The following is a 12,857-nucleotide window of genomic DNA, read 5'->3' as shown; positions in this document are numbered from 1 at the left end:
GGAACGAAGCAATTAATTTTTTTCCTCATCCGTTCTAGATTTATCAATTAACCTATTGTTATCATATGACTAGGTACTTGATTTTTTGAAGTAAACATGATTATCAAACAGTCCGTGAACTATTTTTTATAAGTATACCCATTTGGTACTTGGCTAAGTAATAAACTCTCTCCGACTGATAGCCTAATTGGGAAGTTAGGTGTGATTATCTTAGTGCACTCGAGTACTAAGAACTTGATAAGACTGATTTGAGTAATTTTCGTTGGTATATATTACTAGCCTCCAATTTTTAATAAACAGTATTTTCACGTAAGGTGAGTTTGGTACCCAAGAACCAGTTGGAAACGCGATAAGTTTTGTTTTTTAAGGGGTGTAAACATTGATGCGACTACAATGTTATACGCCTGTATATTATTTTTGAACATTTTTATGGTTGCCATAGTTAGATGTGACTTTGGATATCATGGTCACGGACATCAAGACGGAGAATATGGCCTAAGTAAAGGATTCAACTTTTTTTTTTTTCTTGTGGTAAATCTGTCTCTGATGGAATTGATTTAACAGGGGTATGTCCTCCTTGGGCTACAAACAATTATTGCGATGTCAAGAGAGATTTATTATGGCGTCTTAAGGTTAATGGTAAATTATGGGGAAACCGTTGCAGAGATAACCTTCAAGGAATTGACTCGAAAATTTGTGGGGCCGTTCTTATGGGTATGTGGCTGGTTTTGTGTATAACCAGGCCCATAAGTTCATAAGATATGTTCGATAAGTTTGTCACTGGTTACTGAGAGCTTGGCATGAAGGGATGTTGGTGAAATGATATAGGTTCTCGTATAGCCACGCCTGGTCAGGCGCTGTCGAGTGTCGAGGGCTTAGTACAGACTAATAGAAAGATGGACTGCAAAACCGAGTGTAGTCAATTCTCGCGTCATTCTCGAACTAGCTCTCTAGTCTAGCATTACGAAGTATAGGAAGGCCAGGGTCATACTTATGGAACATGTCTTATAAACTTATGATAGGCCTAAAAAAGCCACATCGTAATGTTTTGGGCTTAATTTATGTCACTTCTGTGATTGAACAGGTTCCTATGAAACTTGTCATGGAGGAAACGTGACATTGTTAGCCCCGAATTGCAACAGGGATTGTCGCGCCCTTCACCCTTATTTGGGAGGAGATTGTACATTCAACAATACTCCCCGTGATCGATGCATTTGTTACTATGATCGATTAAAGAATTAATTATCAAATGTTTATTTCTTTATTAAAACTTTTTGCATTTCGAAATTAAAATGTATTTGAAAATTGAGATTGAAATGAGTGAATAATAATATTAAAAATTGTATTTATTTTGGCAATATTGTTTAATGCATAAATTAGAACGTGCCACTAGAAATAAAGTTAATTGCATCTTAATTATTGTAATTTAGGGTAATAGGTGATTATTGTTGACAGATAGATATTCTCTCTCTCTCATTGGCCCATTGAGGTCACCTGCCCGACGTCATTGCTGAGCTGGAGCTCTGCGAGTGGCTGATGACCGGCAAGTTTGTCGTCTGCTTTTGTCTATTTACACGTCCGACGTTGTTGGGTTGCCTTGTCGCGGAGTGTTTATGTGGAGTAGTGGAGTGGTATTTTGTATTTGTAATAATATTTATTTGTAAAGTAAAATGAAGTATACGTTTTTCATACTATCAGTATCATTACTAAGTTTAGTAGTTGTCACCAGTCATGCTTCGAAGAAAGAAGTAAGAAATAGTTTTTAATTTTACACCTAGAAGGGTTGGGTTACCCATTTAGCAAATGGGTGCACTTGTGGTGACTGGTGACCATGACCCATACGTGGTGCCTTGTGCGCCCTTTTAATTATTACTAAAAAATGACAATTTGACAGACACAAACGCTGAGCGAAAGAGTTCAGCAGTTGATGGAAATTAGTTCCAAAAGAGCTGTTATTAGATTAAACGGAGACAAGTTTCGACAATATGTGAAGGCTGCTCCTCGAAATTACTCTTTCATTATAATGCTAACAGCATTATCCCCTCAACGGCAATGTGCAATTTGCCGGTAATTGTTCCTGTGTTTATTTAAATTTCCCCATTTAGTTTTACAAAAAAAAAAAAATTGCATTGATTTTAGACATGCATCGGAAGAATTTCAAATTGTAGCTAATTCTTGGAGATATTCTCAATTATATTCAAATAAACTTTTCTTTGGAATGGTTGACTTTGATGAAGGCCCTGATGTATTTACTTCCGTAAGTATTTGAGGAATTACCTTCATTAAAAATATCTGAAATAAATACATCGATCTTTTATGTAACATATCAGCTTGGTCAAAATTCTGCCCCAATATTCCTACATTTCCCAGAAAAGGGAAAACCCAAAAAAGGAGATCAAATGGATATACAAAGGTTAGATTGATATAATTTTGCATTAAATTAAATTAGATTTCATGGCTAAGGGTTTTCTACATTTTAGAATTGGATTTGCTGCTGAAACTATTGCAAGATGGATTACCGATAGAACTGACATTCAAGTAATAAAGTTCATAGGCTTTTTTTTTTTAATAATTTTGTAACAATTATTTAAATTTATTCAGATCAGAGTATTCCGTCCCCCAAACTATTCAGGAACCATTGCTTTAGTTATTCTCTTCTTCTTAATCGGTGCTCTTCTTTACATGAAGCGAAACAATTTAGACTTTCTCTATAACAAAACCTCTTGGGCATTAGCCTCCATGGTAAAAAAATGTTTCTTATCGGAGGAACCACATTGGATCTGAACTTTAAACTGTGGGTATAATTTTTTTTAGTGCATTGTATTTGCCATGACATCAGGGCAAATGTGGAATCATATTAGAGGGCCACCATTTATGCATCGTACAGCCAGAGGAGTTGTAAGTTGATTGATGCAATTTCAACGCAATATTTTGTGGTTAATTAAAACCATATTTTTTTCTAGGCATACATTCATGGAAGTAGTGGCGGACAATTCATCATTGAAACCTATCTAGTCATGATTATGTGTATCCTTTTTTATCAAATCAATGACAAAAGAAAGGAAGTTACGTAACTTAACCTAATTTTTTAGACTCTGTATTTGTATTTGGTATGATTATGATGAACGAAGCTGCTGCAATGAAAGGGGATGCTAGAAGAAGGAAAAGTAAGTTCAGAGAGCGTGTTTGAAGTAACTTTAAAGTTTAAACAAATGTAACTGTTTCTTTTTTTTTCAGTCATGGCTGTTGTTGGGCTTATAATATTTGCCCTGCTGTTCAGTCTAGTGCTCTCAGTTTTTCGCTCAAAGGCTCACGGTTATCCATATAGGTAATAGTATATTATAATTTTAAGGGGGATAATGATAATTAATTATTGAATAATTCTTTTCCTTCAGCTTTTTATTTAAATAGTGTATAACAGAATCTGAATTAATAGGATTCACGATCACGAAAGCCTAGCTTTCTCCGAATGGTAAATTAATAATAATAATAAAAAGGCACATATGTTGAGGTGTATTTGTAAAAGGTTTTTCTCTGTTTTTTTAATTAAAATTTATATCTCATTCACGTACATTTTACAAATGTTCATCCCATTCCCAAACTTATCATGCGGGCCCCAAAAAAAAAACTCCCTTGTGTTTTCTATAACAAAAATACTGTTTAAGAAATGGCTGCTTCTATTTAGGCCCAAATTTTAGGCTTAAAAAAAAGGTCAGGTAACATAACATTATAATACCTTAAAAGAACGGCCTTTTTCTAAATATAAAAGGAAAAATAAATTATTTCTTATTACAAATTAATTAGCATTTAATTAGTCTTAAAAACGAGCCACCATTGGTTTGGTGGCATATGCTAAATTGAGCCCCTTACGCGCGTGATCGAGTGGGCTATGCTAAATCGAGCCCCTTACGCGCGTGATCGAGTGGGCTATGCTAAATCGAGCCCCTTACGCGCGTGATCGAGTGGGCTATGCTAAATCGAGCCCCTTACGCGCGTGATCGAGTGGGCTATGCTAAATCGAGCCCATTACGCGCGTGATCGAGTGGGCTATGCTAAATCGAGCCCATTACGCGCGTGATCGAGTGGGCTATGCTAAATCGAGCCCATTACGCGCGTGATCGAGTGGGCTATGCTAAATCGAGCCCATTACGCGCGTGATCGAGTGGGCTATGCTAAATCGAGCCCATTACGCGCGTGATCGAGTGGGCTATGCTAAATCGAGCCCATTACGCGCGTGATCGAGTGGGCTATGCTAAATCGAGCCCATTACGCGCGTGATCGAGTGGGCTATGCTAAATCGAGCCCATTACGCGCGTGATCGAGTGGGCTATGCTAAATCGATTCCATTACGCGCGTGATCGAGTGGGCTATGCTAAATCGATTCCATTACGCGCGTGATCGAGTGGGCTATGCTGTGCCCTACCCAGGGCTGGAAATAAGAAGACGCCATTAAAGCAATGGTGGTGTAGTAGTCCTCCTTTTCAAGATTAATTAAATGCTGCTGATTAGGGCCCAAAGTTTGGGACTAAATAGTATTATATTTGAAGACTGGCTATTTAATTAAGATATATAAATTTATTTTGAGCATTTAATGTCCATTATTTGAAAATCCCATTTAAATACTATTATATTGTGATAAATAATCATGAGTATCGTTTATAAAAATTGGCGTTTTAATTTAACCATTACCAAAATTGGTAATGCCCCACTAAACCCATCATTATTTTGCCGGTTTTGGAAGAAATCTTCTAATTCAACATTATTTTAAATTACAAACGGAATCAAAGCTTTTCGTTTGGAAGGATAATTTTTAAATGTATTTTTGTACCATTCGTGGGACATAAGAGCCGCCATTATTTGGTTAACTAAAACAGTACCAAACGCGGCAATCAAAGTATAGTTTCTCCAACTGTAAATGAAGCATAGAGCTAAATACATAGTAACTTCGCCAAAGTAATGAGGACACGATACGTAGTCAAACATTCCACCTTCGGGTATGGAATACTTGTTTTTCATCAACTTCCCTGAAAAAAGCGACAGACTATAAGACGTGAGTCACGTCAGTGGTATTTTACACCACTGTTAAAGGATAAATACCTTCTTTTGACTTTCTTATATCAGCTAATATAAGATGCGACTCCAGCTCTACGTACCATCCATACAGAAATAATATTGCACCAAAAATATGGTTCGGTGTTACCCAAGCACCCGTAAATTTAACTGAAGTAGCTATTGATAATTAAGTATTTAAAAAGAATTGTAGTTGCTAGAGGCTCGCGGTGAAGCTTAATTACCATTGTTGTTAAAGCCTGGTGCTTCAATTATTAATGATAAGCCGACACCGATGTAGAAAAGCATTCCAAATCCATAATGAAGTAAACTCATTTTTGCATCAGAGTAAACACTAACAAAGTAACACTCGGTAAACCTTCTAAACACTTGGAGTATCATCAGCAGAAGGGCAATAACAACATCTTCCGGTAGAACTGCAAATGTTACTGCTCATAAATACTTTTAAAAGTTCAGATAACATAACATTATACCATAAATGAACGCCCCTTTTTCAAAATATAAAAGGAAAAATATTAATATAAAAAAATGATCTCTTATTACAAAATAATTAGTCTTAAAAACGTGTACGTTTAGTGGCGTCTGCTAAATCGAAACACTTACGCGCGTGATCGAGTGGGCTATGCCTGTTAGAATTCAACCAATCTACTGTGAGGGGTTTTCTGACGTCACTAAAGCAATGGCGGCACAGTAGTCCACGTTTTTAAGACTAATTAAATGCTAATTATTTTGTAATAAGAGATCATTTATTTTTTTTTATTAATATTTTTCCTTTAATGTTTAGAAAAACGCCGTTTTTTTTTAAAGTTATAATGTTATGTTACCTGAACCTTTCCATTAAACATTGTTACTATAGAATAGCATACATACCACTTGTATTTCTCGAATCAACAAAAGTCAGGGACTTAATAAGGTTAAGTAGAATTTCCGGACAATTTACCCTCTTAAAATAAACTTGATATAATGTCCATAACAAGAAAGTATGGAAGGTACATGCGACGATGTAAAAATGTTTAAACCAACTAGATAAAAAAAAAAGCATGATCATGCAAATGAAGTAATTGAAGAAAAAGATGTCATTACCTTTTAGGGAGAGTAAAAATATCTGTTAGAAAGGATTTTTTCTTCATAAATGGACTGGCAGATTTGCCATACAGATATACAGCTGACAAAGTTTTTGGAATAAAATTTGGCAGGTACAGGACAAATATTCCGTAAATTCCAATACCGAGTGACAACACATTCCAAATGTAAAGTAAGGACTTATTTTGAAATAATTGTGCAAAATGTAGCAAATACATTTTTGAATTTGTAGCGTTTAATGCAAATAAGGCGATTAATTAGCATTCATATGATTTGTTTTTGTGTCACGAACTCAAAACGTCGACTTTCAAGAACATATAAGTTCAATGACCACATGTCTTTCCAAGTTCATATCGTTTTGGCATACCACAGCCTTCACAGGGGAAAGGAAATCGGCGGTCTCTAATCTAGTGACCCTCAACATCGGGAGGGGGGGGACACACCACCAATAAAAGAACACCATACACTTGAGCAGACGAATAAATTTACTCTATTGTGACGTTTGTGGAGGTGAACTGAACCAATCATTTTCTATTTAGTTTACTATGGAGTAGTTTTATTGGAGGAGCAGTTGAATTTCGTTCATAGTGCATTTCATTTGAAGCTACGTCTCTTACAATTTGGCTCTATGGTGACAGTTTTCTATTAGCCAATGGAAAACGGCATGAGACGAAATGAGAAAAATAAAATGGCGTCATGGTGAAGGCGTAATATTCGCAGTCACCGTTTCTCGAAAGTCGTTTAACAAATACGATAGATAAGTTCTGAAATTTGTAGTAAACAAGTGGAATAATTAATACTAAAGAACGTTCCGTGGACATTATCAGGTAATTGTTTATTTAGTGATAAATTTTGACATTCAAAGATTGTAGCTATTGCATACAACGATAAATGTCCCATAGAGAGATTTCAGTTGGTTGAGTAGTACGTCACACCCTCTTAAGTCTTACCACGGTTTGGCAGCCATATTGGTAGGCTGGCAGCTTTCCTTCTGCATTGTACCCGCCAATATGGCAGTCTAAATTATCTCACGAATCTTAGCTCCTCCACCAAACTAAAGGTCATAATACATTGTGGACAAAGGGGTGAAAATCTCCCCTAATAAGCATCAGACCCTCACTTAGCCAATCAGGAGCCTTCTCCCATTAACCTTTCACTCTGTGAAATTTGCCGCCATTTTGGTGGAAAGGGGAGGAGCCATTTTAAGCCACACCTCTCTGGCAGCTCCCTATAGAGTAATGTCAGTTCTACGTATGCAAACGTCATACCCTTCTATCTCTTAGCTCAGTGTCATCCCCCTACCAGGCGCGTACAGTATCCCCTCTTACAAAAGCGCGCCTAGAGGGAGGGATACACCGTCTACTCCCCTCTCTACCGACACTACTCTATATTTATTCAGTGCAAGAAAATTGAAGAAACTTAGGACTTAGGGATACTCTATGTAACTTTCTGGGTTATGGTTGAGAATACGGTTGAAACCCCGCCTCAAATGCTCCCCCCCCCCGGAACTGAAATAGCTCTATAGTCTGCTAACACGAACTTTCTCGTGACGTCACACTCTTACCTAGCTTTTGGCGACCATATTGGAAGTCAGCTCCTCCCCTCTCAGTACCAGTAATTTCAGTCTCTTGCCCCCCCCCACACACAATTCTGTTAGAAAAGAACCCTAAAACCTTGAGATGGTGATTATGCTTCAACAGTTACACAAACTCCACCCATCCCCCATTTTTCTGACGAAATTTAACATAGAGCTCTATAGCCACCATCAAGGGGGTAGGGTATGCTTTGTGCTCCTCTGCAAATAGAACTCTATTTTTAATTAATGGCTGGCATGTCATTGTGCACATGCTTCACTGTATGTACTATATGAATTCGTCTATTAAAGTAGCTCGCTTTAATATAAAATGTGCGAGACTTCAATTATGCCAATATGCATGTTGTATGGTTGAAATATGTTTATATACTATTGTACCAGTTTTAAAGGAATTGTAAAGTAAATGGGATGGAGGAAAATTTTGAAACACGGCGCTCCACGTGGTATGCTGCGTGTGTGTGGGGGGGGGGGTTGTCCCACGGGTATGACACGTGCAGTGCCGTATTGCAAAAATTATTCATTCAGCCTACTGCCGAGTACTTTACAGTTCCTTTGATTATAGGTCAAATAAGCAAACAATCTTAAAAATGATCTAGATCAACATGCCTGACTTGGATAAATGGATCGAAATAGCCAAAGAATGTAACTACTTGCCAGAGAATGATTTGAAGAAACTCTGTGACATAGTATGCGATTTACTTTTGGAGGAATCAAACATTCAACCGGTTAGCACACCCGTCACAGTTTGTGGTGACATTCATGGTCAATTCTATGATTTGGAAGAGCTCTTTAGAACCGGGGGTCAAGTGCCTGATACAAATTACATATTCCTGGGAGATTTTGTGGACCGTGGCTATTACAGTTTGGAAACCTTTACCCGTTTGCTTACTTTGAAAGCGAAATGGCCCGATCGCATAACCTTACTCAGAGGAAACCACGAAAGTCGTCAAATCACCCAAGTTTACGGTTTCTACGACGAATGTCAAACCAAATATGGAAATGCCAATGCTTGGAGGTATTGCTGCAGAGTCTTCGATCTGTTGACTGTAGCGGCCATTATTGATGAACAAGTATTTTGCGTACATGGTGGATTATCGCCCGAAATAAAAATGCTAGATCAAGTTAGGGTTATTGAAAGAAATCAAGAAATTCCGCATAAAGGAGCGTTTTGCGATTTAGTCTGGTCTGATCCTGAAGACGTGGAAACGTGGGCGGTCAGCCCCAGAGGAGCTGGATGGCTCTTTGGCGCCAGAGTTACTAGAGAATTCATGCATGTAAATAATTTGAAGCTAATATGCCGAGCGCATCAGTTAGTTCACGAAGGCTATAAATACATGTTTGAAGACAAATTGGTTACCGTCTGGTCTGCTCCGAACTATTGCTACAGATGCGGAAACATTGCCGCCGTTCTAGCCTTTACTGATGTAGAGAATCGTTCCGCTAAACTATTTCACGCTGTTCCCGATTCAGAAAGAATTATTCCCCCCACAAATACCACCCCTTATTTCTTGTAAATTTTACGTTTATATTTTTCCACAATCCAGTTAAAATATTCGTTAACTCAATTTAAACTTCGGATTCGAAAAACTAACTTTAAATTGTAATTATTTCATCATTAACTGTCATCATAAACGCCTATGTATGTTATTGATTATTAGTTTATTCCCTCGAAAAATTGTAGTTATTCATTCTAAAAATTGTAATTCTAAAACTTATACTTGTAAATTAATTTCCATGTATGAAAAACGTATGCTTGTTTACAAAATGTTTCCACATACATTTCTTCACTTTATTTGTTTGGCAGCGATACGCTACTATCTTTCGTACGAAGTTTCCTCAACTTTTGTTAGTTCAATCTTTATGGTACTGTTTCAACATTGGTCATTCAACCAATAAGCCTATCTAGAGTTCATGAGGGGTTAAAAACATACAATGGCAACTTTAATGGGAATAACCCTTTTAACCATTATTTAGCAGGTTACATACTAAGTACTAATTAACACATGACATCGTTTGAAATTAAGTAAAAAAAATCACATCCTGTTTTCTTTGCGAAATTCTCATGACGTCGAGATAAGAGTTCTTCTCGTAATGCAACTTGGATTAGCTTAAATTGCTGAAATTGGAGGAAACCGACTAATTCCGTTCTTTTATTGAGGTTATTACGAAAAATTTATTAGTAGAAAGATAGGATTGTAATCTCCCTACGTTTTCTTAAGCCGAAGTAAGCCTATAGAATTCAAGGATAAAATTGTAAAATCGTTCTTATTATCGTTTGTTAAGCAAATAGTACCATTTATCGTATAAAAGGGGCGAGTCGAAGCTAGTATAGATCACTCTGGATCCCATCCTGGAAACATGAAGCTACACGTCTTGTTGGCACTCTGTGGGTTTTTAGCCCTGGCTAACTCCGAATGTTCCAGGGAAAATTGTGTTGGAAATTGCGGTTGTTTTTCGACTGACCCTCCCAATGGCTTGGCTGTTGAGAAAACCCCTCAACTGGTTATGTTAACCTTCGACGATGGCGTTAACGTTGTCAACTACCCTACTTACAAGGAACTGTTGATGACCGGAAGGAAGAACAAAGGAAACGAATGCCCGATTACTTCCACCTTTTACGTCTCTCACGATTATACTAACTATCACTATGTCCATCAACTTTATCGTCATGGAAGTGAAATAGCCGTACACTCTATAAGGTATGTTTTTCACGATTTATTTTTTTATTGGCTAGTTTATTAGTACATAAAGTTGGGATAACCATATTATTAGACTAGAGGGAAGGGCCCTGCGTTGTCCGTCGGGAAATATTTTTTAGGGTTGCCATTTTATATGGCGGTAAGTTCAACCCCAAAACCCACACAATCCTTCTATAGGATGTTCAGTATACTACATATTTATGAAATCGGTTGAAACGTGCGGACATTAGTCAATAAACCAATGTTTTTACGTTACTTGCCGCTATTTTTTCAAGATGAAAACGGATATGAATTAATATTTCTTAGTGCTAACCTACAAATTTTAGCCTTCAGGGTAAAGCGGTTTGGGCTGGGCGTAGGATATTAGACAGTCAAAATATGTGTGGCGAACTATATATTAAGTTTAATAACATTTTAAATGTTGATATCTTTAGTCACATCTCAGGTAACGAGTTTTGGAAGAAAGCGACCGAGGATATCTGGAGGGAAGAGATGGTTGGAATGCGAACCATCATTTCTAACGTAGCCCAAATTCCTGAAAATGAGATCATAGGAACCCGAGCGCCATTCTTACAGACCGCTGGCAACATTACTTTCCGCGTTTTCCACGACAGCGGTTTCACCTACGATTCTTCAATGCCTTCCCGAGTTTATACCGACCCTCCAATATGGCCATACTCGCTAGACAACGGGTTCAGTCAAGACTGCCAGATTGAGCCATGCCCCAACGAATCATTTGGCGGATTATGGTTGGTTCCACTAGTCAACTGGCAGTTGGGTTCTTTCCCTTGCGCCATGATTGACGCCTGTACTCCCGTTCCCGAAACCGAGGAAGACACGCTAGAATACTTGAAGTCCAACTTCCTTCGTCACTACGAAAGTAACAGGGCCCCTTTGCCCGTTTTCGTCCACGAGGCTTGGCTCCATGACGCGGCCAGGCAGGCCGCTTATTTCAAGTTCGTCGACTGGATGCTCGAGAAGGATGACGTCTTCTTGGTGTCAGTCAGAGATGTAATTGACTACATGAAGAACCCTGTCTCTTTGGAGGAGTACCGCGCCAAACCCTGCCGAGAACTACCCTTGCCCAATAAATGTAAGGTAGGCAAAACTTGCCATTATGAAAACGTACCACCGGGTGGATCTCGCTACATGGTGGCTTGCGGAAAGTGTCCTAAAGTCTACCCGTGGACCGGAAACCCAAATGGTATTACTGGCTGGTAAAATTGTATTGACTTTTAACATTGTAACATAAAATAAACCTTTAATCTCTTTAATATTTGTCTATATTATTTTGATAACAATAAATTATTCACTTCGACAAAGAAACATTTTAATTCTTGTAAACATTGACAAAACGTTAGGCTTATCCAAAATTCTTGATTTGTTTACAGATACAACAGAGTTCCTATAAAATCCTATATTTTCGCGTAACGACCTATAAAATCCTATATTTTTGAGATTATTCACTAAAGTTCGTAATTATATCTTAGAATTAATTAGCAACTGCTCGTCGAGAACATTAACTTTCTCTGGAAGCTATAAACGTAGGGATTATGTTTAAGTTTTTTTTTTGATATTAATTGCTTCTTTAACTCAAAAAATCAATTAACTATTAATAATTGTACTTTTTCCTACAAAAATGTTTGGAAATTGGGCAGTTACTCTGGTTCTTGCAATAGCTTAATTTTTATTCGAAATAAGATATATCGGAAACAAACATATTATAATCTTCCTAAAATACCACTATCATTCTAGAGGGCCGGTAGGCCCTTCTAGATAAGAACCCACACCCTCCCGTAATGTTAAAGAAATAATTCACAGATTTTAGGCTTAGCGTCCCATAGAAAAAGCATGGGATTTTTGGTGGTCCACTCCATCGAATAACTCAGAAACTACTGCGAAGTTAAGGTTCGGAACACTTTTGAATTATTAAGCAACTATTGAATGTTGAACTTCTGAAGTTTGATTAAGAACAATTAAGTCTAAGTATTTTATTTTAATTAATTTATAAATCATGGTAAAACCGTTACATATATTACACTGTTTGCATAGCATTTTATTCAGCCTCTATCGGGTTTGTGGCGCATAGGATAACGCGTCTGCCTATGGAGCAGAAGATTGCAGGTTCGAGTCCTGGCAAGATCGGTGTTTATTTTTACAGATCTTTTATCAACATAAATGAAATAATCCTATAAATACAATGCTTGGATAATTTTATTGTTACGAAGTACGGGCTTGTGGCGTAATGGATAACGCGTTTGCATTCGAAGCAAAACATTACAGGTTCGAGTCTTGGAAAGCTCGTTGTCTATTTTTGATTAAGAATCTTAGTATATATAAGGTAAAATTCTTAAATAACAAACTTTCAATGAAATGTGCGCGTGCTGGCGCGTGGTTTAGAAATAACTTTT

The 12,857-nt window shown here is 37.4% G+C and overlaps 4 protein-coding genes and 1 long non-coding RNA gene across 6 annotated transcripts; 3 read left to right on the top strand and 2 right to left on the bottom strand.

Annotated features, from left to right (window-relative positions):
- The first annotated feature begins 99 nt into the window (after window positions 1-99).
- Window positions 100-3,529, top strand: Ostgamma (oligosaccharide transferase gamma subunit). The gene is made up of 16 exons (XM_089853304.1): window positions 100-499; window positions 565-714; window positions 1,085-1,240; window positions 1,516-1,631; window positions 1,677-1,748; window positions 1,801-1,845; window positions 1,895-2,067; window positions 2,140-2,257; window positions 2,331-2,413; window positions 2,481-2,538; window positions 2,602-2,742; window positions 2,815-2,898; window positions 2,964-3,027; window positions 3,093-3,167; window positions 3,238-3,328; window positions 3,396-3,529. Exons 1-16 carry the CDS (start codon window positions 394-396, stop codon window positions 3,409-3,411), a joined length of 1,548 nt encoding a protein of 515 aa, XP_089709430.1. The 5' UTR covers window positions 100-393; the 3' UTR covers window positions 3,412-3,529.
- LOC149623688 (polyprenal reductase) lies at window positions 3,507-6,575 on the bottom strand. The gene is made up of 5 exons (XM_089852886.1): window positions 6,154-6,575; window positions 5,941-6,092; window positions 5,295-5,486; window positions 5,098-5,229; window positions 3,507-5,024 (listed from the first exon to the last, which is right to left on the bottom strand). Exons 1-5 carry the CDS (start codon window positions 6,369-6,371, stop codon window positions 4,765-4,767), a joined length of 954 nt encoding a protein of 317 aa, XP_089709012.1. The 5' UTR covers window positions 6,372-6,575; the 3' UTR covers window positions 3,507-4,764.
- A 144-nt stretch (window positions 6,576-6,719) lies between these two features.
- PpV (Protein phosphatase V) lies at window positions 6,720-9,512 on the top strand. 2 transcript variants are annotated; one of them, XM_089852888.1, is made up of 2 exons: window positions 6,720-6,980; window positions 8,310-9,512. In XM_089852888.1, exon 2 carries the CDS (start codon window positions 8,350-8,352, stop codon window positions 9,259-9,261), a length of 912 nt encoding a protein of 303 aa, XP_089709014.1. In that variant the 5' UTR covers window positions 6,720-6,980; window positions 8,310-8,349; the 3' UTR covers window positions 9,262-9,512. The 2 variants fall into 2 exon arrangements, with proteins under 2 accessions (XP_089709014.1, XP_089709013.1); XM_089852887.1 differs by having other exon boundaries at window positions 6,731-6,980; window positions 8,344-9,512.
- LOC149623686 (uncharacterized) lies at window positions 9,245-10,162 on the bottom strand. The gene is made up of 2 exons (XR_016374832.1): window positions 10,041-10,162; window positions 9,245-9,977 (listed from the first exon to the last, which is right to left on the bottom strand). It is a non-coding gene; the product is annotated as an uncharacterized LOC149623686 (long non-coding RNA).
- Window positions 9,967-11,720, top strand: LOC149623685 (chitin deacetylase 7-like). Its single transcript, XM_089852882.1, has 2 exons — window positions 9,967-10,446; window positions 10,881-11,720. The coding sequence occupies exons 1-2, from the start codon at window positions 10,106-10,108 to the stop codon at window positions 11,665-11,667; spliced, it is 1,128 nt and encodes a 375-aa protein (XP_089709008.1). The 5' UTR covers window positions 9,967-10,105; the 3' UTR covers window positions 11,668-11,720.
- Window positions 11,721-12,857: the final 1,137 nt, after the last annotated feature.

Source organism: Phalangium opilio, unplaced genomic scaffold, assembly GCF_054372755.1.
Source record: "Phalangium opilio isolate 3A_F unplaced genomic scaffold, DU_Popi_V2 ptg000113l_1, whole genome shotgun sequence".
Taxonomy (NCBI): Eukaryota; Metazoa; Arthropoda; class Arachnida; order Opiliones; family Phalangiidae; genus Phalangium; species Phalangium opilio.
The sequence above is the reverse complement of the archived record's forward strand: the minus strand, read 5'-3'. Positions and strand labels throughout refer to the sequence as shown.